Genomic DNA, 27,076 nt, shown 5'->3' with positions numbered 1-27,076 from the left:
CAAATGAAATCTCTCCAAATCGTAATAATTTATTCATTCAGGTTTTTTTTTTAAGTTCTAATACATCTTATAAATTATACACAGAGAGAAAACAGTTTTTTCTCAAGTATTTTTAAAGCCTTGTAGAGTCTATGGATTAGAAAGTTGAGCATGTAAATGCAGGAGAAGCGCTCTTCTCATTCTGTCCTGGTAGATGATGTGGTTTGTTTGAGGCAACCCCATCTTCAGATTTAACTTTTACCACAGAACATTGCTCTTTCTTCCTCCTTCTTGGTAAGCAAGAGCCACGGTTACCCAAACTTGGACCTCTGTTGCCTGACATCAGTTTTTATGTTATATAAAAGTGAGGAAGTGTATATTTTTCCACTTTCCTGTCTACTGCATAGGAACTAGATAAGGAATCATTCCAAGAATTATCTGTGTTCAATTTTGGAATGTATTACCATTTTGATTACTTTCTTTCTACATTTGGTTTAATTTAAACCATTCTGAGGACATCCTGAATGATTTTCTGGGGTGGGGAGCCTAGATTTCAGGGGAGGCCTGAGATTTGGAATTCCTGGAGAATGATTTCCTAAATGCAAATAATTAAAACTTGTCTGTGTAATTAACAGTGAAACTATAGTCAAGGTGTTCAGAGTACCTGTCAGAGACTAAAATTAGTGGGTACTATCATCTCAAGAAAATAATGTCTGTTCTTTAATTCTGTTTTTTCTGTTTTTCTCGGGGTTTTTTTGTTTGTTTTTTAGGCAGTTAATTGCTCATTTGCAAGTTTTCTCTAAGTTTTTGAATCCACGAGCCTTATATCTGGAATCCAAATTATATGAGCTGTATCTTCAGGTAAGTAAAATAAATTCTTGCCACTACAGTTACTTGTGAACTTTTCTCTCCCTTTTTCTTTGCCAAAATAACTTTTAGGTTTTCAATAATTGTTGGAATAGGGCCCATATCTACACTTTAAGTCTAATTTTTTTTTAATTAACCGATATTTTCTGTATCTTGAGAAACAGTTTTAGACAGTACTAATTTAACGGATTTTTAAAGAAATTTGGGGTGACTAAACATTGATCGGCTGTATTAACAGTGAGTATAACAAAGCGTTAGTTGTCTCGTGAGAATTCGTTTTTAGAAGGGAGCGAGGGTTTGTGCCGAGAGAGCTGCTACTTTTCACTGCTAGGCAAGTTAGCCTTATGGAGCACCAGGGTTTCAGGATCTTTTCGACTGAATGAAAAAAGATAGAATAATAGTCCATGGAAATCACAATATAGGACCTTGAATTCCAAAAAACGTTGCAGAAAAAAATTAACGTCAGAAGCAGAGTAAGCATTGGGTGTCATTCTAAACCATCTGGGGAAACGAGATTTTCTCTTTTCATTTGGATGTTTTTTAAATGAAACATATTATTTCATCAGAATTTGTCCTTGTTTTGCCCGTAATTCAGATATAACTTGTTTATAGAACCAGAGCTCAAAACTCTCAGTTGTCCACAGGAAACAAAATTCTGAACTGACTGATCAGAGAGGCTTCAGAGCCAGGTCTTCTTTCCTGGCATCTTCCTGACTGCTGTTACCTTCACGGTATTAGAAGAGCTCTGTCTCATCACAGGACCAGCCCAGTTGGTGTAAACCTAGATTCATGTAGGGAATTGCCCTTGGCCAAAAGACAGATAGACCTGAGAATCTGGCATGTGGGAGGCAGGTGTCAGAGTTGTGTTTCTGTTTTGTTCTTTGCATATATTCTGTTCATCTTCCTTTACCTCCAGGAAAATATAAAGCTATTATCAGGAATCATCCTTAACCCACGTCTAAGAATTTAGATTCTAAGAATTTTAGTTGAGCAAATTAGTACTAGTAAATTATGATCCCATGGTATGTGTATATCTGACTTCATTAATTTATTCTATAAAATATCATTCCTAGTTGTTGCTACACCAAGATCAAATGGTGCAAAAAATAACACTGGATTGCATAATGACATATAAACATCCACATATCCTCCCTTACAGGTAAGTTATTTGAAGCTAAAGAGATATTTGGGGGGCTGATTTTTAATCTTTCTACCAGACATCTTCTTATAAAGTAATTTTATAAAGGCCTAGGAAATTTCCCTCTTTTCTAAGGTGATCATAATGCTATTTTCAGGTAAGAAATGAAAACTGGAAGTATATTTGTTTGTTAAGAGTGCTTCTCCATAGATAATAAGGTAGGAGAGAGTATATTAATTGAAAAGTATGTGTTGAGGGGGTTATATCATTTCTTCTTGCTTATACAATGTCATAAAATCTTGGTGGTTACTTAGGGAGTCATCATAATCACACTCTAAGAACTGAAGAAAGCTTTCATATTATGCTTTTTTAAACAGCTGAATTATTGACTAACTCCTTATAATCCCTTTTACCTTTTAAAATTTGAAAACTTGCCATTTTGGAAGGTATTTGTGTGAAGACTTTCCTTTATGGATGTCAACTACAGCATAAACTATTCTTAATACCTATTTCATTTATATATGTATAGTACTCTATTAATTATATTTTTTTAAAAAGTATTATTGATTAAGTGATGATTTGTGCTGAATTCTGTTTTTAAAGGGAAAACTTAAAAAGATTGCTTGAAGACAGAAGCTTTAAGGAAGAGATAGTGCATTTTAGCATTTCTGAAGATAATACAGTAGTGAAAGCAGCCCACCGAGCAGATCTGTTTCCCATTCTGATGAGGTATTTATACACTTTCAAAATTGATTTTTTAAAAGTTCGTCACAAAAACAATTGTGAGTATCGTATTATGATTCTTTCAGCAATTGTAATGGAATGTTTCATTTTGAATTTTATTTAATTATTTACTTTTAAAATTGGTCTTTTGGGGAAGTCAAATTGTTATAGAGACTTATTTTAAATATTTTGTCCCTAACATGAGGAAGGATCTTGCCATGGTGTTATTTTAATAATACTGTTAAAATTAAATCCAATATTTCTCTAAGGTTTGCTATTGAGAAATAGTATAAATAATTCATTCGTTTGGTATGTAACTAATTATGAGATATAAAAATTATTGATTTGTGTTATTTAACCATCCACGTTACAAAACTTTATTACTAGTTTTCATAGTTTTCATTGGATTTTCTGGGTCAAAAAATAATAGTGAGGGCTTCCCTGGTGGCGCAGTGGTTGAGAATCTGCCTGCCAGTGCAGGGGACACGGGTTCGAGCCCTGGTCTGGGAAGATCCCACATGCTGCGGAGCAACTGGGCCCATGCACCACAGCTACTGAGCCTGCGCGTCTGGAGCCTGTGCTCCGCAAGAAGAGAGGCCACAATAGTGAGAGGCCCGCGCACCGCAATGAAGAGTGGCCCCCACTTGCCGCAACTAGAGAAAGCCCTCGCACAGAAACGAAGACCCAACACAGCCATAAATAAATAAATAAATAAATAAATAAATAATAAATTAAAATAAAGGAATTTCTTTAAAAACAAACAAAAAAAAAATAATAGTGAATAACAGTCATCGGTCAGGTTGTTAGTCCCCTGTTTCAAAACCCTTTGAGATCCCATTTTACTGAGAGTAGCAAAGGGAATCCTTACTATGCCTTTAAGGGCCTGGTATGACATAGGCCAGACCCACCTCTCTCACAACATCTCTTCCATTTACCACCCCACTCAGAGCCCATTCCACAACCTTTCTTCACAATACTTAGTCATCCAGCATAGCCTCTTTTCTTATTGTGTATCTCCCCTGCTAGAAGGCAAACTCCATGGCTCTTAGTAAATAGTGGTCAAATGAATTTTGTGTTCTCTTTTATGATATAAATCCCTCTTTTTCTGTTTTTTAATTTACGTATTCCTTACAGAGCCAGAAGAATTAACTGCGGTAGTAGTGGTTGTGGTTATCCTTGTCTTGCTACTGGCTTTAACAGTAATGTTTCTAGAGCAGTCGTTCTTAAAGTGTGGTCTGCTCCTTCTTGGTGGGGGCTGTCCCAGAGATGTTCTCAGGAGGTCCAGGAGGTTAAAACTTTTTTCATAATACTACTAAGACATTACCTTTTCCATTGTGCTAACATTTGTGCTCACTAGGCAAAAGCAATGATGCGTAAAACTCTGGGTGCCTTAGCAGGAATCAGGACAGTGGCTCCCAGCTGTGCTAGCCATTCTTCATTGCCACAGACCTGGAGTTTTAAAAAAATAAAATAAAAAGCTGGTTTCATTCAATGCCCTTAGATGAATCTTGAGCCTTGAGTACTTGTCTTTTTATTATTCTATATGCAAAAGTGGGAGGTATGCATAAGACACTTCTGCTGCTCACTTGTTCCCATGGAATTTTTTTCATGTTTTCCAAGTAACTGATGCATGTTACAGGATCATTCATGGGTAAAGATCTGTTCAAAGTACAAGATAGACAGATGGATTTTAATGTAACAGAGTTCACAAAGTTCACTGATACAGTTTCAGATTCCACCTTGCAACCAGCCTTTAAGAAACTGCTCCCTGTTGAGGTTTGGTGTAGTATCAAAGTGGAATATCCACAGTTATCGGAAAAGAATTATCTGAAAGTTTATAAAATATTTTTCCCTTCTCCAACTACATATCTGTGTAAGGCTGGATTTTCGTCAACCATAATATATTGCAACAGATTGAATGCGGAAGCAGATATGAGAATTCATTTATCTCCTAGTAAGCCAGGCAATAAAGAAATTTGGAGGAAAATAAAAAGTAAAACAATGCCTCTAGTCTCACTAATTTTCGGAGGGATGGGTTTGGAATATATAACTAATTTTTATTAGAAATGTTACTTTTGCTAACTTGTTTTAACCTGTGCTATGATAAATATCAATAGATAAAACTCACATATACAAAAGCTCTTCAATAATTTTTAAGATTGAAAAGGGATCCTAATATTGAAGAGTTTGAAAACAATTGTCTTTAAAATTTGAATGTTAAGTCAGTAGTTCTATCATGCTAAGAAAGTAGCTTTTATTACTATGTTATTTAGTATTTCTGCTAAATGGATGTTGAATTTTATTAGAATGACTATTAACCATGTATTAAAATGATCATATTAACTTTTTTCTATGAGCTATTGATCTGTATTAATCTAATAGATTTTACTAATGATTCTTTCTTGCATTCCTGGGATAATCCTTATTCAGCTTTAATATCGTTTTAATGCAGCACTGGGTACTGTTTTCAGAAATGTCATGGGGTTTTTTCCCCCAGTTATTTATTTATTTATTATTACTGAAGTATTTATAATATTGTATTAGTTTCAGATGTACAGCAAAGTGATTCAGTTATATAGTCTCCTGTGCTATACAGTAAATCCTTGTTGCTTATCTATTTTATGTATAGTAGTTTCTATCTGTTAATACCACACTCCTAATTTATCCCCCTCCCCCTCCCTTTCCCCTTTGGTAATCATAAGTTTGTTTTCTATGCCTGTGAGTCTGTTTGTTTTGTATGTAGATTCATTTGTATTATTTTTTAGATTCCACATACAAGTGATATCATATAATATTTGTCTTTGTCTGACTTACTTCACTTGGTATGATAATCTCTAGGTCCATCCGTGTTGCTGCCAGTGGCATTATTTCATTCTTTTTTATGGCTGAGTAATATATATATATATGTGTGTGTGTGTGTGTGTGTGTGTGTGTGTGTGTATACACACACACACACACTATATATATATATATATATATATATATATATATATATATATATATATATATGTTTATATACACACACACACACACACACACACACACCACATCTTCTTAAACCAGTCATCTGTCGCTGGACACTTAGGTTGCTTCCATGCCTTGGCTACTGTAAATAGTGCTGCTATCAACATTGGGGTGCATGTGTCTTTTCAGAAAAATTAGAGTTTTCTCCGGATATATGCCCAGGAGTAGGATTGCTGGATCATAAGTTAGCTCTATTTTTAGTTTTTAAGGAACCTCCATACTGTTCTCCATAGTGGCTGCACCAATCTACATTCCTACCAACAGTGTAGGAAGGTTCCCTTTTCTCTACACCCTCTCCAGATTTCATTATTTGTAGACTCTTTGATGATAGCCATTCTGACAGGTGTGAGGTGATACCTCATTGTGGTTTTGATTTGCTAGAAATGTTGTGTTTTTTGTTTTTAGGCAATATTGGTATGTAGTTTATTTCTCTTCCTTAATCCATCTTGATATCACAACTATACCACCTTCATAAATGAAAAAGGACTGTTTCCTTCTTTCTCTCTGCTGTGAAACTATATCACGGGGATTGTTTTTCCTTGAAAGTTTTAAAAATTCATCTGTAAAACTATGTGAGCTCCAAGTTTACTCATTTATTCAGGGTTTCTTAAGTTCCTTTTGCTTATTTATATGTGTGTTTTTTCCAGAAAATTACCCATTTAATTGAAATCTTTCCAGTTTCCTTATTTTACTTATAGTTATGCTCTTATTTTACTTCCTTTTAATCTATATATTCTTGTTTTCATTTTTCCTTGATTAGACTTACCTCTGGCTTGCCTATTTTATTGCTTTTTTTTCTCTTCCAAAGAACCACCTTCTGGCCATTGTCTTTGTTATTTCCTTCTTCCTGCTTCCCTTAGCCTTGTGTTTGTTGTTGTTGTTTTAAAATTTCCATATTAAATATCTAATTTTTATTTTCATTCTTCCTTGTTTTAGAATGTATCCATTTAAATCTGTTGAGTTACTATTCTAGCCTTTTAGGAAAACGAAACAACTGTGTTTTAGGGTTAATGTGCAGATAAATAATGTTTTAGGATGAATGTGCAAACAAATAACATTCTTTGGACTTTTTAGAATTTTGTATGGCCGAATGAAGAATAAGACTGGGAGTAAAACTCAGGGGAAATCTGCTTCTGGCACCCGCATGTCCATCATTCTGAGGTTCCTCGCTGGGACCCAGCCTGAAGAGATCCAGATATTCTTAGACCTGCTGTTTGAGCCTGTGAAGCACTTCAAGAATGGTAGCTATCAACTAGCTGCCGCTCTGCATGCATGTTGTCTGCTCAGACCTCTGCTGTCTCAGGCTGTTTCCCACGCTCTTGGGCATCTTTCTAAGGGGGTCACTCTTCCTAATCTCGAAGGTGGTCTTTTTGCTGACATGCAGTTTATTTTAAACTTTGATTGAATTAGGTGGAGCTGACAGATGATCCTGGGGATTATCGTCACCCCTGTGCTAATAAGCCCCTGATTAGAAAATGTGTATTTTTTGTTGTTATTGTACATTTAGGCCACTTGAAAAATGATACTTATCCATATATGATGAATAAGTTTCTCCTTAGAAACTTAAAGCATGCTGCAAAATTAATCTTAATTGTCTTGGCACGTATTCATTCACTGAATCGTTCAACTATTGCGTAATGATTTGTTGAATACCTCCTGCACCCCAGACACTCCGTTGAATATAGAAAAATGAGTATTTATAATCTCTGCTCTCAACCTCATGGTCTAAACAAAGTGGATTAGTAAGTGTATACAGTGAGCTGTGTTGCCCTGTGGTATGTTCTCCAGTATGCAATGTTAGTAATTAATAGTAATAATAATGGCTAACATTTACTGAGTTCCTACTTCATGCCAGACATTATGACAGGCCCTTTACGTACAACTCAGTTGACTGTTAAAACAGCCACATTAGGTTTCAGTACTTGATAGTCCCCATTTTATACATAAGGAAACTGAGGCTTAGAGAGGTAAGTGTTTTGCCCATGGTGAACCTGGTATTTGAACACAGATCTTCCCGACTACAGTACCTCTGCTCCAGTCTTAAAATTGCTTTGTTTTGGGCAAGCATAGATATTTATTTATAGGGTAATGTGTTGCTTTTTTTTTCCCCCCTTGGGGGGTGGGGGAGGGGAGAGGATAATAGATATAGCTGTTAAAAGGTTTTCATTCAGTATAATATAGTCCTGTGAAGGAAGTTGGCTGTAATGAATAGAAGAGTTTTTGTTCAGTGTAATAGCCTCTATTGTAAGAGGGTAGCTATTAATGATACCCTTATGGATAGACTGTTTTGGTGTATGAATCAGTAAGCTCATGATCTCATACCAGTTGGTTTGAAGTAAAGCTCAAGCAATAACAATTCAAGTCTTTTAAGTAAATTATGAAACCAGTATGGTACCTGTTTATAAAGGACCATTGTTTTATTTATTTATCAGGGGCTGCAAGAGAAATAAAACACTTGATTCTCAGCCTTAAAGGAGCTTATAATGTAACAAGACATTTTCCTTGAAACTGCTGAAGATAGCAGAGTCCATGAAAGTTGAGAGGGAGAAAATGTGTGGAAAGTTGCTAGATGGAATAAAATGGAAGTCCTTAGGTTTTGAGGAATAGTATAAATAGGGTGAGAATTGGGCTTAGAGGCTTAGTTCTGTCACAAGTTTCTTACTTTCCTTTACTACCCAGTTTCCTCATCTATAAAATGATAGTAGTAAAAGCTACCACATCTAGCTCATTGAATGTTGGGTAAGAATCAAAAGGAGAAAAAATACAAGTGAAGTACATTATCATCTGTAAATCATTATAACAGTAGAAAATGCTGTATTATTGAGGGAAAGTGAAAGGAAGCTATAATTATAAATAGTAACAAACTAATATTTCCCTTCACATGCTATCTCTGCTTCTCTCTGTTTCACTAGGAGAATGCCATTCTGCTGTCATTCAAGCAGTAGACGATTTGGATTTGTCTAAAGTTCTCCCTTTGGGTCGTCAGCACGGTATCTTAAATAGCCTTGAGATAGTATTAAAGAACATTAGTCATCTGATCAGTGCATACTTACCAAAGATTTTGCAGATACTGCTCTGCATGACCGCAGCTGTATCCCACATCCTTGATCAACGAGAAAAGGTGAGAGAGATTCACTTTACACGCTTTCTTCTCCGGTAAAAGTCTGTGTCTTACTTGGGAAATTGGTTGGGGCCTGAATATCTAACATCCTTCTAGGTTAATTCTTTCTTATGTAAAGTATCTCTTTATTTATTTATTTTTTAAGTATTTTCCTTTCTTTCTTTTTTTAAATTTTATTTATTTATTTATTTATTTTTGGCTGCATTGGGTCCTCATTGCTGCACGCAGGCTTTCTCCAGTTGCGGCGAGAGGGGGCTACTCTTCATTGCAGTGCGTGGGCTTCTCATTGCAGTGGTTTCTCTTGTTGCGGAGCACGGGCTCTAGATGCGCAGGCTTCAGTAGTTGCGGCGTGTGGGCTCAGTAGTTGTGACTTGTGGGCTCTAGAGTACAGGCTCAGTAGTTGTGGCTCACGAGCTCTAGAGTGCAGGCTCAGTAGTTGTGGTACACAGGCTTAGTTCTGCGACATGTGGTATCTTCCCAGACCAGGGCTCGAACCCATGTCCCCTGCATTGGCAGGCGGATCCTTAACCTCTGCACCATCAGGGAAGCCCAAGCATCTCTTTAAAATGGCCTTCCCTATAATGGGAATCTTCACTGTTATAAATATTTATGAATAGCTAGAAAATGCAGATTATAGCAAGCGTCTATTTAAAAAGGAGGTGAAACGGTAGGGAGGGAGTTAGTTCTGTATACGTCTCAGAACAAAGTCCGAGGTAGTTGAGCTGATGTTTCTTAGATCTTAATTTCAGGAACCTAAAAGTGTAGGACATCTTCTAACTCTCATTTAATTCAAAGTGGTTGGAGAATGAATAGAATACTGTTAGCACTGTCCTTGTTATTTTGAGACAGAGTTTCCCAGACCTCTTTTAAAGGTAAATGCTTGCCTATTGTAAGTGCAATGTTTTAAATAAAGGTAAGTAGCAAGATCGGGCAAGACAAGTCAGCTAGCTAACTGCCAGGAGGCTTCGTGAGTTGGTGCTTAGGAAATGTTTTCTGAATTATATTCAAGACAATATATTTATGTTTTGTTGAAACACGTATGTGGATATAAGTATACTCATTGGAGTTTAGGAAAACTTAATGTTTTTATGGACTGACTGAAGGCTTCTTGGAGAAAATGGGACTTGAAGTGAAAACCCAGACTCAGATGTCTGCCGTCGATTCTCAATTCATGACAAATAGGCACAGTTTTAATTTGGCTAAAATTCATTTCATTTGTTTTAGGGATATGCCTGATGAACTGCCTCTCAAATACAGTCATAACTAAAAATTGACAGCCAAAGTTTTACACTGCTTTTTCAGGCTATGCATGGATATAAATCTGCTTTAGTAATGAAATAATATTCTCTGGTTAACAAGATCTACAGATTTAGAATATACCTTCCATTTTGGTAGGCACTATTTTATTTTCATCTTTCTTTCATTCATTCCTTCAACAAATGTTAATTGAACCCCTACTGTTTGTCAGGCACTGTACTAAGCATCGGGGTGAAGCAGCAAACAAAAGTTCCTGTCCATTTAATTATACAGTAAATACTTATTTCACACCTACTATCTACCAGGCATTGTTGTAGGTGGAGAACGAGATGGTAAGGACTCCGTATCTTGGGGAGAAGATTATAGATAAATACAAAAATAATCAGAATAATGCCAGATGGTAAGTTCTAAGAGAAAAATAAACTCAGGAGGCTCCTCTGCAGATCTCTTAAAATCCTTCTCTGTGTCGCTGTCTCTTCTCCAGTACTCTGCCCTGTGACTTCTAGCCACCTTGGCCTCCCCAAGTCGCACAACTGTCTCCTCATTTTAAGAAGATTGTTGGATTCTCCCTGGGCTCTTCCTTCCCACACCAAGGCCTGAAACTCCGCAGGCAGGAAGCCGGGGAATGTGTAGGACTCGTCTCATCTGTTTCCCCTCTCTCAGGGATTACTGTCCTCTGTTGCCTGCTGTCCAGTGTCCAGAAATCGTTGTTTCATATATTCTGTTCAGCTTTTTAGTGTCTTGAGAGGCGAGGATAAAATCTGGTCCCTGTCACTCCATCTTGACTAGAAGCAGTAAAACCACGCGAAAGGAGAAGGCAGAACAGTCCTCTGACTAACACAGGGCTGGGAACAGCTTGTGTTCCCAACAGCCAGAGCAGAAACCTCATGAGACCTGGGGCATCAGGGAGAGTCCTTGGAAGGGGATTGCCTCAGTAGTGGAGCCAGATTAGCCCAAGCATAAAGGCTGCTATGACACCACCTAACAAAGCTTAAGAAGATCAAACCTTTTCCTAATAAATTAACTGCATCCCTGTTCAGAAACTTTTAGATGATTTAAATGAAACTAGAATTCACAGTGACATCCAGTCAGGTATTACCAGGTATGCAAAGAAAGAGGAAGATTTTGCCCATCATGAAGAGAAAAACCAATGGATAGAAGCAGACCCAGAAATGACACAGGTGATAGAATCAGACAAGGACATTAAAACAGCTGTTAGAAATACACTCCATACATTCACAAAAGTAGAGGAAAGCATGAGCATGTTAGGGAAAAACATGAAGATGTAAAGAATTTAAAATAAAATGAGGGAATGTGGTAGGAAGTGACCCATCTGGAGGTGGTTGGGTGCTGCTTTTACTAGGGTGTTCAGGGCCATCTCTAAAGAGGTGATATTTGAGCTTACACCTCCCCAGCCACTGGAAGAACATTTCAGGCAGAGAAAATAACTAGTAGTACAGAGTCCTGAGGTGGAACATTCTTGACACATCCTGAGAAGAGACAGAAGGCTGAGGTGGCTAGAGCACAAGGAGCAGGATATGTAAGATGAGGTCAAGAGGTGGGTAGAGCCTCGTAGGCTATGACGAGGAGCTGGATTTACTCTGAAGTGTACTCGGAAACCTCTGAGAGGTTTGAAAGCAAGGTAATGATAAGGTCAGTTTGATGTTTCAAAAATATCACCTTGCTTGGTGGAAAGAGGCTGCGTAGGGCCAGGAGTGGAAGCTGAAAAGGGGTCTTAGAAGTTTTTTTGTCTATGTTACATGAGAGCTTCAGGGCCATAGGGAGAATTGTGTGAGAATTTTAGTTTTTACCTTATAGTGAGGGATAGTGACTATCTATACGTGGCTGTGTTAAGTCATGAAATGTTACAGGTTGTATAAACCCTCTGTAAGTCCTCTGACTTTCTGGTTAACTTAGAAGATGTTACTCAGGAATGCAGCCTTTCTCCTGAGTCAACAATCAGTAACTCAAAGGATCATTTATGCAATTTCACAGTTCATTAGACAGTGAGGTGCTAGCCTTCCAGACACGTAGGAGCTTTCTTTTCTGTTCTGTTCTTTTTTTTTATTTTATTTTTAATTCTTGGACAAGTCCAAGGAATTCTTTGAGGTTCTGTAATGAATTATTGCACGGTAATATGCTCAAGTGAGTTAAAGTTCTACATTTGTGTGTTTGAGCTAAGTTACACATTTACTTTTTTGTATCTTTCAGATCCTCCAGAGCATTGACTGACACTGAAATAGGTGTCTTGAGGGTTCTTGAGGGTCCTTTTGGTTTGGGTTTGGTTTTTTGTGTTTGTTTTTGTACATTTAAGCAATGAAGTAATCGTAAATGTCCATAAACTCAGTCATATGGACTGTTCCTCTAGGAATTAAAGTCTGCAGTTGCTCATTTTCAGGATTTTTCTCCAGTTTACTCAACAATTAGTGAGAAGTCTGGGCAGCTGATTACAAAAGAGAAGAGTACATGTAGATCCTACTTGATTGGATGGGAATAGGGGAAAGGGAGGGGTCTGATTTGGTGTCATGTTTGCCAAGGTTAGTTTCTTACTCCTCTGGGGGATCATGATACCATGCTTTTTCAAATATCAGTAATAGTTTTTATTTTTCACCAAACATAATCTAGCAGATAATGAAAATATTGCCAATAGAATTGAAGCAGAACAGAATGACTTGTAATTGTGTCACCTTCTTATGCTTGCCAGTCATCTCCTCTCTTTGTAACTCGTATAATGAGATAATTAGCTAAAAGTGAATGGTAGAAACTTGATGGGTATGTGAACTATCATGATTCCTCAGACTTTTGCATAGCAAAGTAATGGCATCCTTGTTCATATTCTCTTGAATTTAAAATGTACAGTTTCAGAAAAGTAAAACAACGTAGAATACAAAACAGCTGTTCCCACTGAGATTTTGTTTTTGCCTGAGGACACTTAGTGTGATTTTACTGGGCCTGATAATAGAACACATCTCACCACTTGGGTTTTGTAAGTATGCTTTCCCCTCTTGTTCAATAAGAAAAGCAATATAACTTACTCAGTTGGCGCTTCCACGTGGATCAGAACTTCATAACAGGATCCCAGCTTGATTCTTCACCACCTGAGCAGGAGTGCCTCCCTGAGGAGTCAAGAATAAAAGTGGTATCTTTTTAATAGAAGATCTTTATTTTACAGATACAGCTGAGGTTTATTAACCCACTGAAAAATTTAAGACGTCTTGGAATCAAAATGGTAACTGATATCTTTTTGGATTGGGAGTCCTATCAGTTCAGAACAGAAGAAATTGATGCTGTATTTCATGGTGCAGTTTGGCCCCAGGTAAAGCTTGATTTCTGTGTTCTGCCTGGATACCTTCTGCTTTTTCCTTTAATACTGCTTCACCGGCACAGTCTGCACCCAGCCACGAATGCTAATCCGGGTCTTTTCTTTCACATCAAGCCTTTCTTTGCTTCTGCAAGTTTTAGAACACTTTTCTTTGCCTCCACTACCACCTAAAGCTCCAGAGCTAGTTTCTCCAATACCATAGCGTTTATACTTAAGGCTAATTTGAATATGACTGTTGTCTCTTAAGCAAAGGTAACCTAACTTCTGTAGCACCTCACATAGTATGCCTCTGGGTTTTGACAAGCATGAGGGAAAATACACAGGGGTTTTTGTTACTTAGTTCCTTGTTTGATATCTCTGGTTGTCCCCACTTGGTGTTGATAACTGGTGTAGTTATAGCTAAGACTGTAGGAGAGACTTGATTTTAGGAAAGATTTCTCACTACTCAGTTTGTCCTTTAAATGTTTATCTCTTGGCTCTTTTATCCTCTGGTGTGATTTCTGTTCTTGTTCTGCTTTTTAGTTGTTTGGTTTTTTTCTACAATTCTGTGTATGTTCTTATTTTGTATTCTGTTTTTATTTTGTGTCCTAGATCAGCAGGCTTGGATCTGAGAGTCAGTATTCTCCTACTCCTCTGCTGAAACTAATTAGTATCTGGTGCAGAAATGCAAGGTATAATCTTTTTTTTTTTTTTTTTTTTGCCTTTAAAAAGGGCAGTGTTTTAGACTAACTGGTCAAGGGAACTAATAATGTAATTTATGCTCTTTCCACACAGTGACCTACTTTCAGTTCAGTTAAAAGGAATAAGGCAGTTGAATCTCAAAATACATAGTTTGAAGAAAAATACAAGTTGCTGAATAATAGGTGTAGTGTGTTCCAGGAAAAATGCTTTTATATGTGTATGTATGTGTGTATAAATACAAAATGAAATAGAAAATGGATCAAGGCTACATGAGAAACAATGTCACCATAGCATGTGGAGGTTTGGTGAGCTGGAATGGGGAAGGGAGACTTTTCATGATATATCTTCGGAGTATTTGAATTACTTACAACAATAAAAAAAGGAAAAAATAGATAAAACAACATTTTGCAATTTAATATAAATTAAAATTGTAGAGTGTATATTATTTCAAGACTTACACATTTTTTGCTATTTTTACAATTTCATTAAAACTTGAAAATTAGGGATTTCCCTGGCAGTCCAGTGGTTAGGACTCTGTGCTTCCACTACAGCGGGCCCGGGTTCCATCCCTGGTTGGGGAACTAAGATCCCTCAAGCTGCGTGGCATGGCCAAAAAAAAAAAATTGAAAATTGAAAATCAGTAGTACTGGGGGGCTTCCCTGGTGGTGCAGTGGTTAAGAATCCACCTGCGAAAGCAGGGGACACGGGTTCGATCTCTGGTCCAGGAAGATCCCATATGCCGCAGAGCAACTGGGCCCATGCGCCACAACTACTGAGCCTGCACTCTAGGGCCTGCGAGCCACAACTGCTGAAGCCCGCGCACCTAGAGCCCGTGCTCCTCAACAAGAGAAGCCACCGCAGTGAGAAGCCCACGCACCACAACGAAGAGTGGCCCCCACTCCGCAACTAATGAAAGCCCGCGCACAGCGACAAAGACCCAGCACAGCCAAAACTAAATAAATTTTTTTAAAAAGAAGAAAATTAGTAGTATTGGGATTGATATGGCTGTTCTTCCAATGTGTAGTGATTGTATCAACAGTTTGATTTGACCTGGCAAAGGGAAAAACAGGTGTGAAACACACTAGGTAGTTATATCATCACCCAAATATTACAATTTTGCATGTTTGCTTAAAAATAAAAGCTGATTTGTAATTTGCATTCTGTCTTTTTTCCGGTTCCCACTTAAAAATTTCACAAGCTTTCTGGATTTTCTAGGTCATTGTCTTCTATTCTTTGTAAAATTCCATCTAAATATGCATACAGCGCTCATGGTCACAAGTCAATATCCTTTTGTGGACATTATGAGCCATTTACAGAACCTTCATCGACTGATGGTTCAGAGATGCTGTGTTACAGACCAAATGCATATTTACTGAAGAATGTGGGAACTTTCAGTAAAGTGGGAATGTGGGAAACCTATTTTGTTTATCTCAGTGATGGAAACAGACTTAAGTTTGCCCTGATCTATTTTGAAGAATGAAAGATAGAATAAAAGAAAATGTGTTTATTATTGATTCAATGATGTTAAAATCTTGGCATCAGTTTTTACAGAATTGGGAGCATACCATATAGCTAGCTTTTGATTTTGTTTTTTTCATGTAAATTATGTCATGAACATTTCCCCGTGTCATTAGTCTTCAAAAACAATACCTTGCCATTGTCTTCCTCAGGAAAGCCTGTTTTATTTTTACTGTCATAAGGGCTCTTTTCATTTATTTCCCAATTTGAGAAAGCAATTTCGTATCTTGTTTTTTCATTGGACATTTATAAGCAGCACTTCATAGGCATACTTGAGAAATGTTTTATAGTTGTGTCATTGTTATACAAATAAGCCATGAAGGACTTTCATCCAAGAAGACTTTACAGTAGTGACTTGGTTTATATATTAGTTGGGTCCTTACTCAAGTATAGATCCACATCATTGAATGCCACCTCATTCTCTTCTACAATTTCTCTCTCGTTGACAATGGAGATATAATATGTAAAGTATCTTGCTTGGTGCCTGCGCATACTATCCCCAGTATCTGTTGGACAAAGATGTATGAGTATAACCCCTTAGAACTTTTCTTTCAGTCTGTCAGGACTAAGTATGTTAAAGTGCTTGAGCTCTTTTTCCAGTGATGTTGAATTGGTAAAGCCAAACTATTTGAATTTTTTCAGTTTGGCCTTCCTACTGATTGTTAGGATTGCATCTCTGGCTGTAAAACAATTGCTAGTTTGCCCGTGGCTGGAAAGCTGTGGTGTTCTCTACCTTTTTGGGTATCATTCGTGTGAGTCTTTCATTACTGGGGATGGATTCATCTCCCTCCCTTGACAAATGATCCTAATCTGAATGTTGCATATCCTAATTCAGCAAATATTTGTTTGGTCTGTGGTCTGTACTCCTAATTTTCATGTTGTAGTACATGGTTTTTATGTGACCATATAAACATTCATATTCTAGAAGGCTTATAATTGAAAAATGCCTGTCTTTAATACATTCCTTTTAGAACTAGAGCTTAGACTGCGGTTCACAGCTCAGCCGTACGACTTATTAGCTCATTGGCTTTAGACAGTTCTCAATTTCTTCATCTGTAATGTGAAGATAAGGATACCACCTTAACATAGAGATATTGTGAGGATTAAATGAGAAATATACATAAAGTACGTAGATAATATGTTTGTATGGTGCCTAGAATTATTATCCATCAAATTTTAGATTTTAAAGTAATTTCCCTTCTGAGTAATCTTATTAACATTCATATGCACGCATACACGTATATATTCATTAAACTCTATGAAAATTCATATGGAACATGTTTTTAGAAATAAACGTATTGAAAAGGAAGATGACTATTTTAGTGTTTTTTCTTGCAGGTATTTCCCTTTCCTGGCTAAACAGAAACCTGGGCACCCGGAATGTGATATCCTGACCAATGTTTTTGCGATTCTCTCAGCAAAGAACCTCTCTGAAGCCACAGCTAGTATTGTGATGGAAATAGCTGATGACCTTCTTAGCCTTCCAGATTTTGAACCCACAGAAACAGTTTTGAGCTTACCGGTGACAGGATGTGTATATACAGAAAGTGCAGATGGTATGTAAGCTGTACAGAGCAAATGATTCTTATACTTCTGAGGTATCATTTGTGCCCTCAGAATGGAAAAGTTGATAGAATCTGACTCTTTTTATAACTTACACTATTAAAAGAGTTTCTTTTCTCTAGGAATTAATACCAATTTTTATAAGCTGAATTTTCTTTGCAGTAGGTAGAAATTCGGATTATTTACGCTCCAGAAAGCTCAACTATCCTTCAGGACATTATCAGATGATTTCCACTGTCATGTCTCTGAATTCTTACCATATTATCGTAACAATTCTCTTACTACTACCAAAAATGGTTTAAATCCTCAAGGGTCTCATATAAAATTTTAATTTAGCTAATGATATAGATGTTTTGACTAAGAAGAAAGTTATTTAATATTTAGAGTTGAAATGTATTAAATTTTCATGGTAATTGAGTGCTTTCCTTTTCTGTCATTAGGAAGATATTGTACAGTTATCTTTTAAGAGCGTAGTTAATTAAAATCAGTACATTTATCACTATTTCAGAGTCTATCACAATAGGAGGACAATTAATTCTACCTCATGTACCTGCAATTCTCCAATATCTCAGCAAAACCACAATAAGTGCAGAAAAGGTGAAAAAGAAGAAGAATAGAGCACAAGTCAGTAAGGAACTGGGCATTCTTTCAAAGTAAGTGACATATTGGTCCTTAAAAGATAACATTACCACCTGTAGTTATAATTTTTTTTAGTTATGCTTGGTTTTTCATTTAACAAGGTAATAAGCTAAAAAAGTTTTCAGTATTTTAAATGCCCTCCATTTTTAAGTTAATGCAGAATTCTCTTTCTCTGCTGAAATAAACCTTTTATGACATCTGCCTTTATTTAATTATAAAAGATTACAGACTTTTCAAAATTCAAAGGTAGACTAATAGATTTGCTTGTGTATTAGCCTTTACATATTTTGTTCAATTAAAATTTTGAGTTATGTGAGATCACATAGTTGTGATTTTTTTTTAAGTGTGATTGATAAAAATAATTTAAAAGAGCAGGTTGCTGTGTTTGTTCTTTTAAGAGTCAAGAAGATCTTGCAAGCGTTTTTAAAGATTCTCTTTAAAGATTCTCTACATACTACTAGACCTGGTAATATATAATTGTGATTTCTATAAAGTGCCTGGTTAGTAAATCTGAGTGCACAAAATGATTCTATCTTAAAATCTAAATTGTTACAGGACTTAGTTGTTGAAAGTTTATTTTTTCTGTTACTTTCAGCAACAATAAAAAATGATATATTAGAATCTTCCAGGAACTTCTTTTTAAATGTTTTATTTATACTAGTGTATTTCTAAGTTTTGCAGAACAGGAAACCATAGGAAATATACTTACTAAATTTTATCATAGGCTACGTGATAGTGAGAAGATGATGAGTGATTAGGCACCAGAAAGACTACATTTGAAAGACCTGCTCTACCACTTCCTTGCTGTGTGACATCAACTTCTCTGAGCCATAGTTTTCTCTGGGCAAAGTGGGGTTAATAATTCCTACATTATAGGGCTGTTTTGGGAGTTACATGGAAATGTTGTATATAAAGCCTAAAACAAGTCTCAGCACTTAAAATATTGTTTCCTTGTGAAATAAGTAATTACCAATTACTAATTATAGGATTGGAGTTTACTATAAACTACCTACACAATCAGATGTTACAAAAGCAGTAGAATAGTAGCCACCAACCTGAAGTTGGAGGGAAATAAAAGTGGGCACTGCTAAATAACTGAGTTAAGCTTTTTACACATACACACATACTTAAAAGCCACCTGGTTCTTTCATCACTGATGTTTTTTTACGAAAAGTTTAACTTCTTGGAGAAATACTCTTAACTTATATATCTTCCTTACATATCCCATTTTTTTTCCTTCTTCAGGATCAGCAAGTTTATGAAAGAAAAAGAACAAAGTTCTCTGCTCATTACACTGCTCCTGCCTTTCCTCCACCGTGGCAATATTGCTCAGGCATGAATTGACAGCACATTTATTTGTCTTTGAAGTGGCACTTTATTATTAGGTTTATTTGTAAACAATAATTTTATTGGCTAGATTCTGTGATGTATTTATCCCAGAGTATTTGTGAAAAGACTTCATACAGAAACATAAAATTGAAAACAGAGGAGAAAAATTGGGACAGAAAGAGGCATGGGGTCAGGCGAGAAGGTGGAGACCTCATCATCTACCATTACAGTAAAAGTCTTAAACCCTTTATTTTCCTTTGTTTAGCTTCTAATCCATTTCAGGATTTTTTCCCCTCTCTGACTTTGATCAATAACAAATCTGCAACCTGAGACATGCATTGTTCTTAAATATGGTGACAGTGGCAAACTGAATGAAAAGTCAGACTGTTTTAATATTCAGGCATAGTTTAGAGTTTCTGATATGATTTTCAAACCATAGTTCAGTCTTGATTAAAAGAGTCTTCCCATTTTGCACACTCATTTATAAGGCCTTAGGAGTTATACTGAATGACTCCTACTCAATAGTAATTCAGTTTAGAAGACCACAGATTTGTGAACAACCAGAAGTGTGTATTTTTCCTCAGCAAGTTCATTTTTCTTGGCTCTTTAATTAGAAAATAGAAGAAATTATTTTTCAAAACCATGCATATTTCCTATTAGAATTAAAGGAAGAAACTGTTAATGGACACTATTATAGGTTTTTGGTTAAGTTAAAATGCTAAGAACTTTTAAAAGACTATGAAATAACTTTTGTAAGTACTACTACTTTTACTTCTTATTTATACTTACCTGTTTTCTGTGTTGTAATATAGTAAAGCCAATTTGACCAGTTTTATAAATTACTGAAATACGATTTCTCTCAATATTTTTTCTTAAGGATACAGAGGTTGATATTCTGGTGACAGTACAAAACCTGTTGAAACATTGTCTGGAGCCTACGAGCTTCCTCAAGCCTCTAGCAAAACTCTTCTCAGTTATTAAGAACAAGTTGTCAAGACAGTTGCTTTGTACAGTTTTCCAGGTCTGTAATATTCATTTTTACCCCAAAATCACCCCTTTTTCAAAAGATAACTATGATGTGGAATGCATATTAGCAGCTTGCTTGGTGCTGATATGATGTTTCCATGTATATTTGAGTGCGGCAGGGTGTCAAAGGGAGGTGGGCAGACAAGTTAAGGTTTTATTCACTAATAATATACTGCTTTCATTCCTTTTAGACTCTTTCTGATTTTGATAGTGGATTAAAATATATTACTGATGTTGTCAAGGTAAGAAAGAAAATCTTATGTCTCTTTTGCTTCCAAAGTATTATTATTCCTTATTTAAGATTTATATACCTTCATTTATATTGTTTCAATGGCATTTCTCGTAGCTTAACGCCTTTGATCAAAGACATCTTGATGATATCAACTTTGATGTTCGCTTCTCAGCGTTCCAGACCATCACCTCTTATATTAAAGAGATGCAAACCATGGACGTTAACTACCTAATTCCTGTTATGCATAATTGTTTCTATAACATGGAGGTAGGTTTTTATAGCAAAAATTTATGAATTTTTTTTATTGTTTTGATAATATGACAAAATGACCTAATTTCTTAATTTGGTTTGGAGGGGGATGGGATTTTTAATATAAAATTTCTTTTAGTTGTAGAATATTTTGTTTGGCAAAGACCATACTGTTATGCTCATGATTTGAAAGGCAGATATTTTGAATAAAATAATATATGTGGAAGCACTTTGAAAAGTTAAAAAGCTGTGTATTAGAATAGGAAAATCCACAGAGACAGAAAGTAAATTAGTGGTTACCAGCAGCTGTGAGGGGCGGGAGGAACGGGGAGAGTGACTTCTAATGGGTTTCCTTTGGGGGTGATGAAAATGTTCTGAAATTAGATAGTGGTGACGGTTGTAAAGCCTTCTGAATATACTGAAAACCATTGAATTGTACAATAAAAGGGTGAATTTCATAGTGTGTCAGTTAAATATCAATTTTTTCAGTTATGTAACTATATTATTTAAGTTTGCCCTCTTTTATTGATATAGTAGAAATAAAAGGGGTTTACAACTATATTAAGTGCCATGTTGCTAAAATGAATTAAAACTCAAAAATGTGGAAAATGAAACCCTTGGTTAATAGTTAACTATGTAGTTGTATCAGTAATCTTTTTGTGGCATTTTATAGTTGTTCATCTGATACTAAGGATTAAGTAATATAGGAAAACGTAATCTCCCCATTTGGGCTCATTCTTCATATATCTTATCAAATTTCAACATGAGGGATCCTGAATCACTGCCTGGTTGGCTGAGCTAGGAATACTTTTTCTACACTCACAACCTACATTCCTTAAACCAGGAACTCTGAAGCAGCTAACCAGAATTATACCAGCCAACTCTGTCATTGTAAGTGATCACCTGATTTTGAATATTGAAAACTGGCTTTAGTGAACCTTTTGTTCTGTTTGCTTTGAGAAATAAAGCTAGTTAAAAAGTACATCTCTACATCAACTATACTTCAATAAAAAATGAAAAAAAGAAGAAAAAAAAATCCATGACGGATAAAATACCAAATTTCTAAATAAAGGCAAAATCAGTAACAAAAAAATAGTACATCTCACAGTATTTTCTGAAATAACTGACACTTCTCAGTAAGCATGACTTTTCAAAGTCACTTACTGTATTCCTCACAACCCTATGTTTGGCTCTTCCTTAAGTATGAAGTACCTGTGGGACATTTCTTAGTAGAGAGTTTTATACAGAACAGTGGCTAAATATTATAAATTCTTTCATTGGGAAATACTATTCAATATTATAGTTATTGTACAGAATAATTTGGGTTTTTTCCTGTGTCCAGTTAGGAGACATGTCTTTAAGTGATAATGCAAGCATGTGCTTGATGAATATCATCAAAAAGCTTGCTGCTATGAATGTCACAGAGAAAGAATATAGAGAAATCATTCATCGTTCACTCCTGGAGAAACTGAGGAAAGGATTGAAGAGCCAGACAGAGGTATTGGGGTTTGCAATTAAGTACTACTATCTGTGGGTTTTGTTTGTTTTTCCCTACTTCTGCTATAGTTGTGTAGAAAAGCAGTCAGGCTTAGTACACTTAATTAAAATACTTGATTGTATAAATATTCAGCAAACTTTTAACAGGGGAGTAGGAACGGAAAAGAGGGCAGTCACTTCTGATTTTATATAGTTTGTTGTTTCAGTGGGAATGTGTTACTTTTTAAAAAATTGTAATGACTTTTTTGGTGTTTCTTTGTATTACCTAAGAAGCAAATTCTTTTTAAAATTAAAAAAAATTTTTTTTCTCAACTCAATGTTTGCAGAGTATTCAACAAGATTATACCACGCTGCTTTCCTGTTTAATTCAAACCTTTCCAAATCAACCAGAATTTAAAGACTTGGTACAGCTAACTGATTGCCATGATCCAGAAATGGACTTCTTTGAGAATATGAAGCACATTCAGGTAGAAGACAATTCTGCTTTTTTTTTCTTGTCTATAGACAAGTGTTTCAAACTGTTCTGTCTCATTTAAAAAGATATATTTTAGGGAATTCCCCGGCTGTCCGGTGGTTAGGACTCCACGCTTTCACTGCCAAGGGCCAGGGTTCAATCCCTGGTCGGGGATCTAAGACTCCACAAGCCGCACGGCGCAGCCAAATAAAAAAAGTAAAAGAAAAAAAAAGAAAAAGATATATTTTAATTTTCCCAAAAGTTCTGAGCTTCTCATTCCTTGGTCTTTGTGATCATCAAATTTGCATAGGAGATGATTGTTTCCTGGGGTCTGATTTCCTTGGTGGTGTCACAAACCACAATAATAGTGTCACCTTTCCCTGCCATTTCCTAAGAAGTTTAAATGCTCTAGGATCCATTGGTAAAGAAATACTGTGGATTGTGTCTCTGAAAGCAAATCAAGGCACAAGTGTTTGCTCATGTAACACATGGACTGTATTTCACTCTTTTAATCTTTTCATGGAGGAGGAACATGATACTGAAATGGAGCTGGTTGTAGTTGAGATTATTCAGTAACTAATTCATATTTTATCTGACTCATAGATCCACAGAAGAGCAAGAGCCTTGAAGAAATTGGCAAAACAACTAATGGAAGGCAAAATTGTGCTGTCTTCTAAATCTCTTCAGAATTACATCATGCCTTATGCCATGACTCCAATTTTTGATGAGAAAATGATCAAGGTAGGGCATTAGATCTAGAAACCAGTAAGCTTCTCCCCATACCATGACACACTTTTCCAAAATGTAGATGGGGTTGGTGGCATCCATACTGATGTTGTCACCGTAATTACAGGCCTAGAATAGTTCTAAAGCCCTTAAAATTGTGCCTGGCACTTGCTCTAAATATGGTGGCTATTATTTTATTTTTGCTATTATTAGCTGACAAAGGCCAACCACAAAATATTTCCTCGCTTAGAAATGATCACATTACTAAGATGGCATACTATTATTTTTGTATCATAGGCCTTAATTCTCATTGTTTTCCCAAATGGCTCATAAGAAATGAAATAAAACAACAGCTGCCTTTTCTTTAGCTCTATACCAGGTACAGACACAATACTAAGTAGTTTAATATGTAATCTGATTTCATCCTCACAACAACTCAACCCTATGGGGTAGAGACTGTTATCATTGTTTTATAGGGGAGTAAACTGAGAATATGTGAGGTTATAGAACTTTCTCAAAAACATGTAGAGTCAGAACTGGTATTTGAACTCAGAATGTCTTCACTTTTATACCTCATAGTGCCTAAGAACAGTGCCTGGCACATGGTAAAGACCTGATAAATATTTAAGTCTAATTGAGATAATATCAGGATTTGTGACTTGAATTTATACTGTTGATTATATGATCTTGTTCAAGGATAGGTTTCCTCTATTATTTCAGGATATTCAAAAAATTTTTAAGAATTTCTTAAGTGGATAAAAGAATGCATCCCTAAATTCCAGTTTGAAGAGCCAGTAAGCAGCTCAGAGTTAGATGGCAGTAAAATAGTAAAGAGATATAGATGAAAAAATAAATTATATTTAGCTTTAATTGGTATTGTTATGGTATACCTTTCTACAGTCTTTTATTTTTAACCTATTTGTGATTTTACTTTTAAAGTTGGTTTCTTGTAGGTAGCATATAGCTGAATCTTGCTTTTTTTAATCCAATCTGACAGTTTCTGCCTTTTAATTGGTTTTAGACCATTTGCATTTAATATGATTATTAATATGGTTGAGTTTAAATCTATGATCTTGTTATTTATTTTGCATTTGTTCTGTTTTTTTCCTCTTTCCTCCTTTTCTTCTATTGGATTAATTAGATATCCTTTAATGATTTTATTTTATCTCTGTTGGCTTATTAGTTATCTTTGTACTATTTTTTTCATAAGTTTTACCTGTGTGTTAGTTTTAAACCCCACAATACACTGTTGTTGTTTTTGCTTCAAACCATCAATTATCTTTTAAAGAGATCCTTAAAACTAAAGAAAAGATCTTTTGTATTTGCTTCCATATTTATATCAGTAATTTCCAGTGCTCTTCATTCCTTTGTGTAGATGCAGATACTCATCCTGTATCATTTTACTTTTGACAGGAAGACTTTCTTTAAATTTTTTGTAGTGCAGGTCTACTGGTAATGGATTCCTTCAGCTTTTGTTTGTCCTTTCTCATCTTTGTTTTTGAAAGATAATGTTTCTAGGTATGGAATTCTAATTTCACAGGTTTTGAGTTTTTTCCCAGTACTTTAAAGATACTACTCTACTGACTTCCAGTTTATATTGTTTCTAAAGGAAGTCATTCTTTGTTCCTCTGAGTGGAATATATCTTTTTTTTTTCCTGGCTGGCTTTAAAATTTTCTCTTTATCACTGACTTTAAGCCATTAAATTATGATGTGCCTTGGTGTCTTGTGCTTGGGGTTTGTTGAGCTTCTTGGATCTATAGATTTATAGTGTTTGTCAAACTTTGAAATTTTTGGCCATTACTTCTTCAAAGATATTTTTGGTTCCCATTCTTGCCTTTGGAGATTCCATTGTATTCCATTCCAAGTTGTCCCATAACTCACTGACACTCTTTTTTTTTTTTAAATAGTCTTTTTTTTTCCTTCTGGGTTTCATTTTGTTTCATTTTTCTATTACCATGTCTTCAACTTCACTAATCTTTTCTTCTGCTCTGTCTAATCTACTGTTAATCCCATCCAGTGTATCTTCCCTCAGAAATGTCTTTTCCATCTCTAAAAGTTCAATTTGGGCCTTTTTCTTACATGTCTCTCCTTAACATGCCCATGCTTTCCTTTCCCTTCTTGATCGAATGGAATATATCAATAATTATGTCAATTGTTTTAATATCTATGTCTACTGTTAAGTCTGTATCATCTGTGTCATTTCTGTGCCCATTTCGATGGGTTGATTTTTCTTCTCATTAGAGTTATTTTCTGCTTCTTTGTATGCCTGGTAGCTATCTTTCAGATACTAGACATTGTGAATGTGACTTTGCTGGGTGCTGGATGTTTTTGTATTTAAGTGTTCCTGAGAATTGTTTTCAGATGCAGTTGGGCTACTTGTGAGTAGTCTGGTCCTTTTTCTTTTTAAAATTTATTTATTTATTTATTTTTGGCTGTGTTGGGTCTTCATTGCTGCATGCGGGCTTTCTCTAGCTGTGGTGAGCGGGGGCTACTCTTCGTTGCGGTGAGCTGGCTTCTGATTACAGTGGCTTCTCTTGTTGCAGAGCATGGGCTCTAGGCAAGCGGGCTTCAGTAGTTGTGGCATGTGGGCTCAGTAGTTGTGGCTCACGGGCTCTAGAGCGCAGGCTCAGTAGTTGTGGTGCACAGGCTTAGTTGCTCCACGGCATGTGGGATCTTCCTGGACCAGGACTCGAACCCATGTCCCCTGCATTGGCAGGCGGATTCTTAACCACTGTGTCCCGAGGGAAGTCCAGTCTGGTCCTTTTGAGGCTCGCTTTTAAGCTCTGTTAGGCAGGAGCAGCCTTTAGTCTGGTGCTTATTTGAACCCACCGCCGAGGCACTAACTTTCTGAGTACCTGAATACCTAATGCTTCATGTATCATGAGGTTTTTTTACTCTGGCTGATAGGAACATGATCTATTCTCGTCCCTGTGTGGTCTTAGATGAGTGTTTCATCTTTTCCTTTTTGGTGGTTCTTTCCCTGTCTCTTCCTTACTCGTGTGTACTGATCAGTTCTCAGCTGAAGCTTAAGGAGCTCTTTCTCTGGGCAGCTTTTCTCTGTGTAGCTTTCTTCTGTCTGGTTCTCTGCCCTGAGGACACTAGCTCCGCAGCCTCAACTCTGCCTCTTTAACTCAGGGAGACATGGGGCCCTTTTTGGGTTTCTTCTCATGTGCTATGACCTGACAGTTATCCCCACACAGTGAATTGGGGTAACTCTACAGCTCATTTCATTTGTTTCCTTTCTCTCAGGAGTCACTGTCCTGCACTATTTGATGTCCAAAGTCTGAAAACTGTTTCATATATTTTTGTCTACTTTTCTGGTTTAAGGTGTGAGGGTAAATCCAGCTCTTGTTCTCCATTGTGGTCCGAAAGAGCTATCTCCGTTGCGTCGTACTTACGAATGCTCAGCGGTGCAATCTGTAGTTAATTCTGACATTTGTCAACTTTTACACATTGAATTTACTTCATTCAGTCTGTAGGCTTGAACCAATCGGAGGTCTGAGTGGAATAGAAACCAAAGTGTGTTAATATCTTTTAATGAGAGGAAGATGTCATTCCTTTCATTGACAGCATCTTTTCCTAGAGCTAAGGGAAAACAATGGAGTATAGTTTAGGCGTTCTTTCCTTTCTATAATTGCTGATCACCTACTGTCTAAGCTTTTTAATGCACCAAGTTAGCTGTGTACTTTATTTGCAAATACTTATTCTTATTGATGCTCTTGATTTGTTT

General features: G+C 36.2%; 1 protein-coding gene and 1 long non-coding RNA gene across 2 annotated transcripts in view; one reads left to right on the top strand and one right to left on the bottom strand.

Moving 5' to 3' along the window:
* The window catches only part of UTP20 (UTP20 small subunit processome component), a 94,999-nt gene that overhangs the window by 41,663 nt on the left and 26,260 nt on the right, over nt 1-27,076 (top strand). Inside the window, exons 23-38 of the mRNA XM_082419281.1 lie at nt 750-840; nt 1,920-2,005; nt 2,588-2,713; nt 6,806-6,972; nt 8,644-8,852; nt 13,282-13,425; nt 14,023-14,102; nt 16,969-17,186; nt 17,702-17,846; nt 19,078-19,165; nt 20,039-20,182; nt 20,379-20,429; nt 20,534-20,686; nt 22,011-22,166; nt 22,492-22,632; nt 23,223-23,360. Coding sequence (XP_082275407.1) covers nt 750-840; nt 1,920-2,005; nt 2,588-2,713; nt 6,806-6,972; nt 8,644-8,852; nt 13,282-13,425; nt 14,023-14,102; nt 16,969-17,186; nt 17,702-17,846; nt 19,078-19,165; nt 20,039-20,182; nt 20,379-20,429; nt 20,534-20,686; nt 22,011-22,166; nt 22,492-22,632; nt 23,223-23,360 — 2,137 coding nt within the window. The remainder of the gene's footprint in view (nt 1-749; nt 841-1,919; nt 2,006-2,587; nt 2,714-6,805; nt 6,973-8,643; nt 8,853-13,281; nt 13,426-14,022; nt 14,103-16,968; nt 17,187-17,701; nt 17,847-19,077; nt 19,166-20,038; nt 20,183-20,378; nt 20,430-20,533; nt 20,687-22,010; nt 22,167-22,491; nt 22,633-23,222; nt 23,361-27,076) is intronic.
* Nucleotides 12,404-27,075, bottom strand: LOC309640623. The gene is made up of 2 exons (XR_014252314.1): nt 26,745-27,075; nt 12,404-13,225 (listed from the first exon to the last, which is right to left on the bottom strand). It is a non-coding gene; the product is annotated as an uncharacterized lncRNA (long non-coding RNA).

This window comes from Balaenoptera physalus (assembly GCF_965194825.1).
Source record: "Balaenoptera physalus genome assembly, chromosome: 13".
In the NCBI taxonomy this organism is placed as follows: domain Eukaryota; kingdom Metazoa; phylum Chordata; class Mammalia; order Artiodactyla; family Balaenopteridae; genus Balaenoptera; species Balaenoptera physalus.
This window is presented reverse-complemented; position numbering and strand designations above follow the sequence as displayed.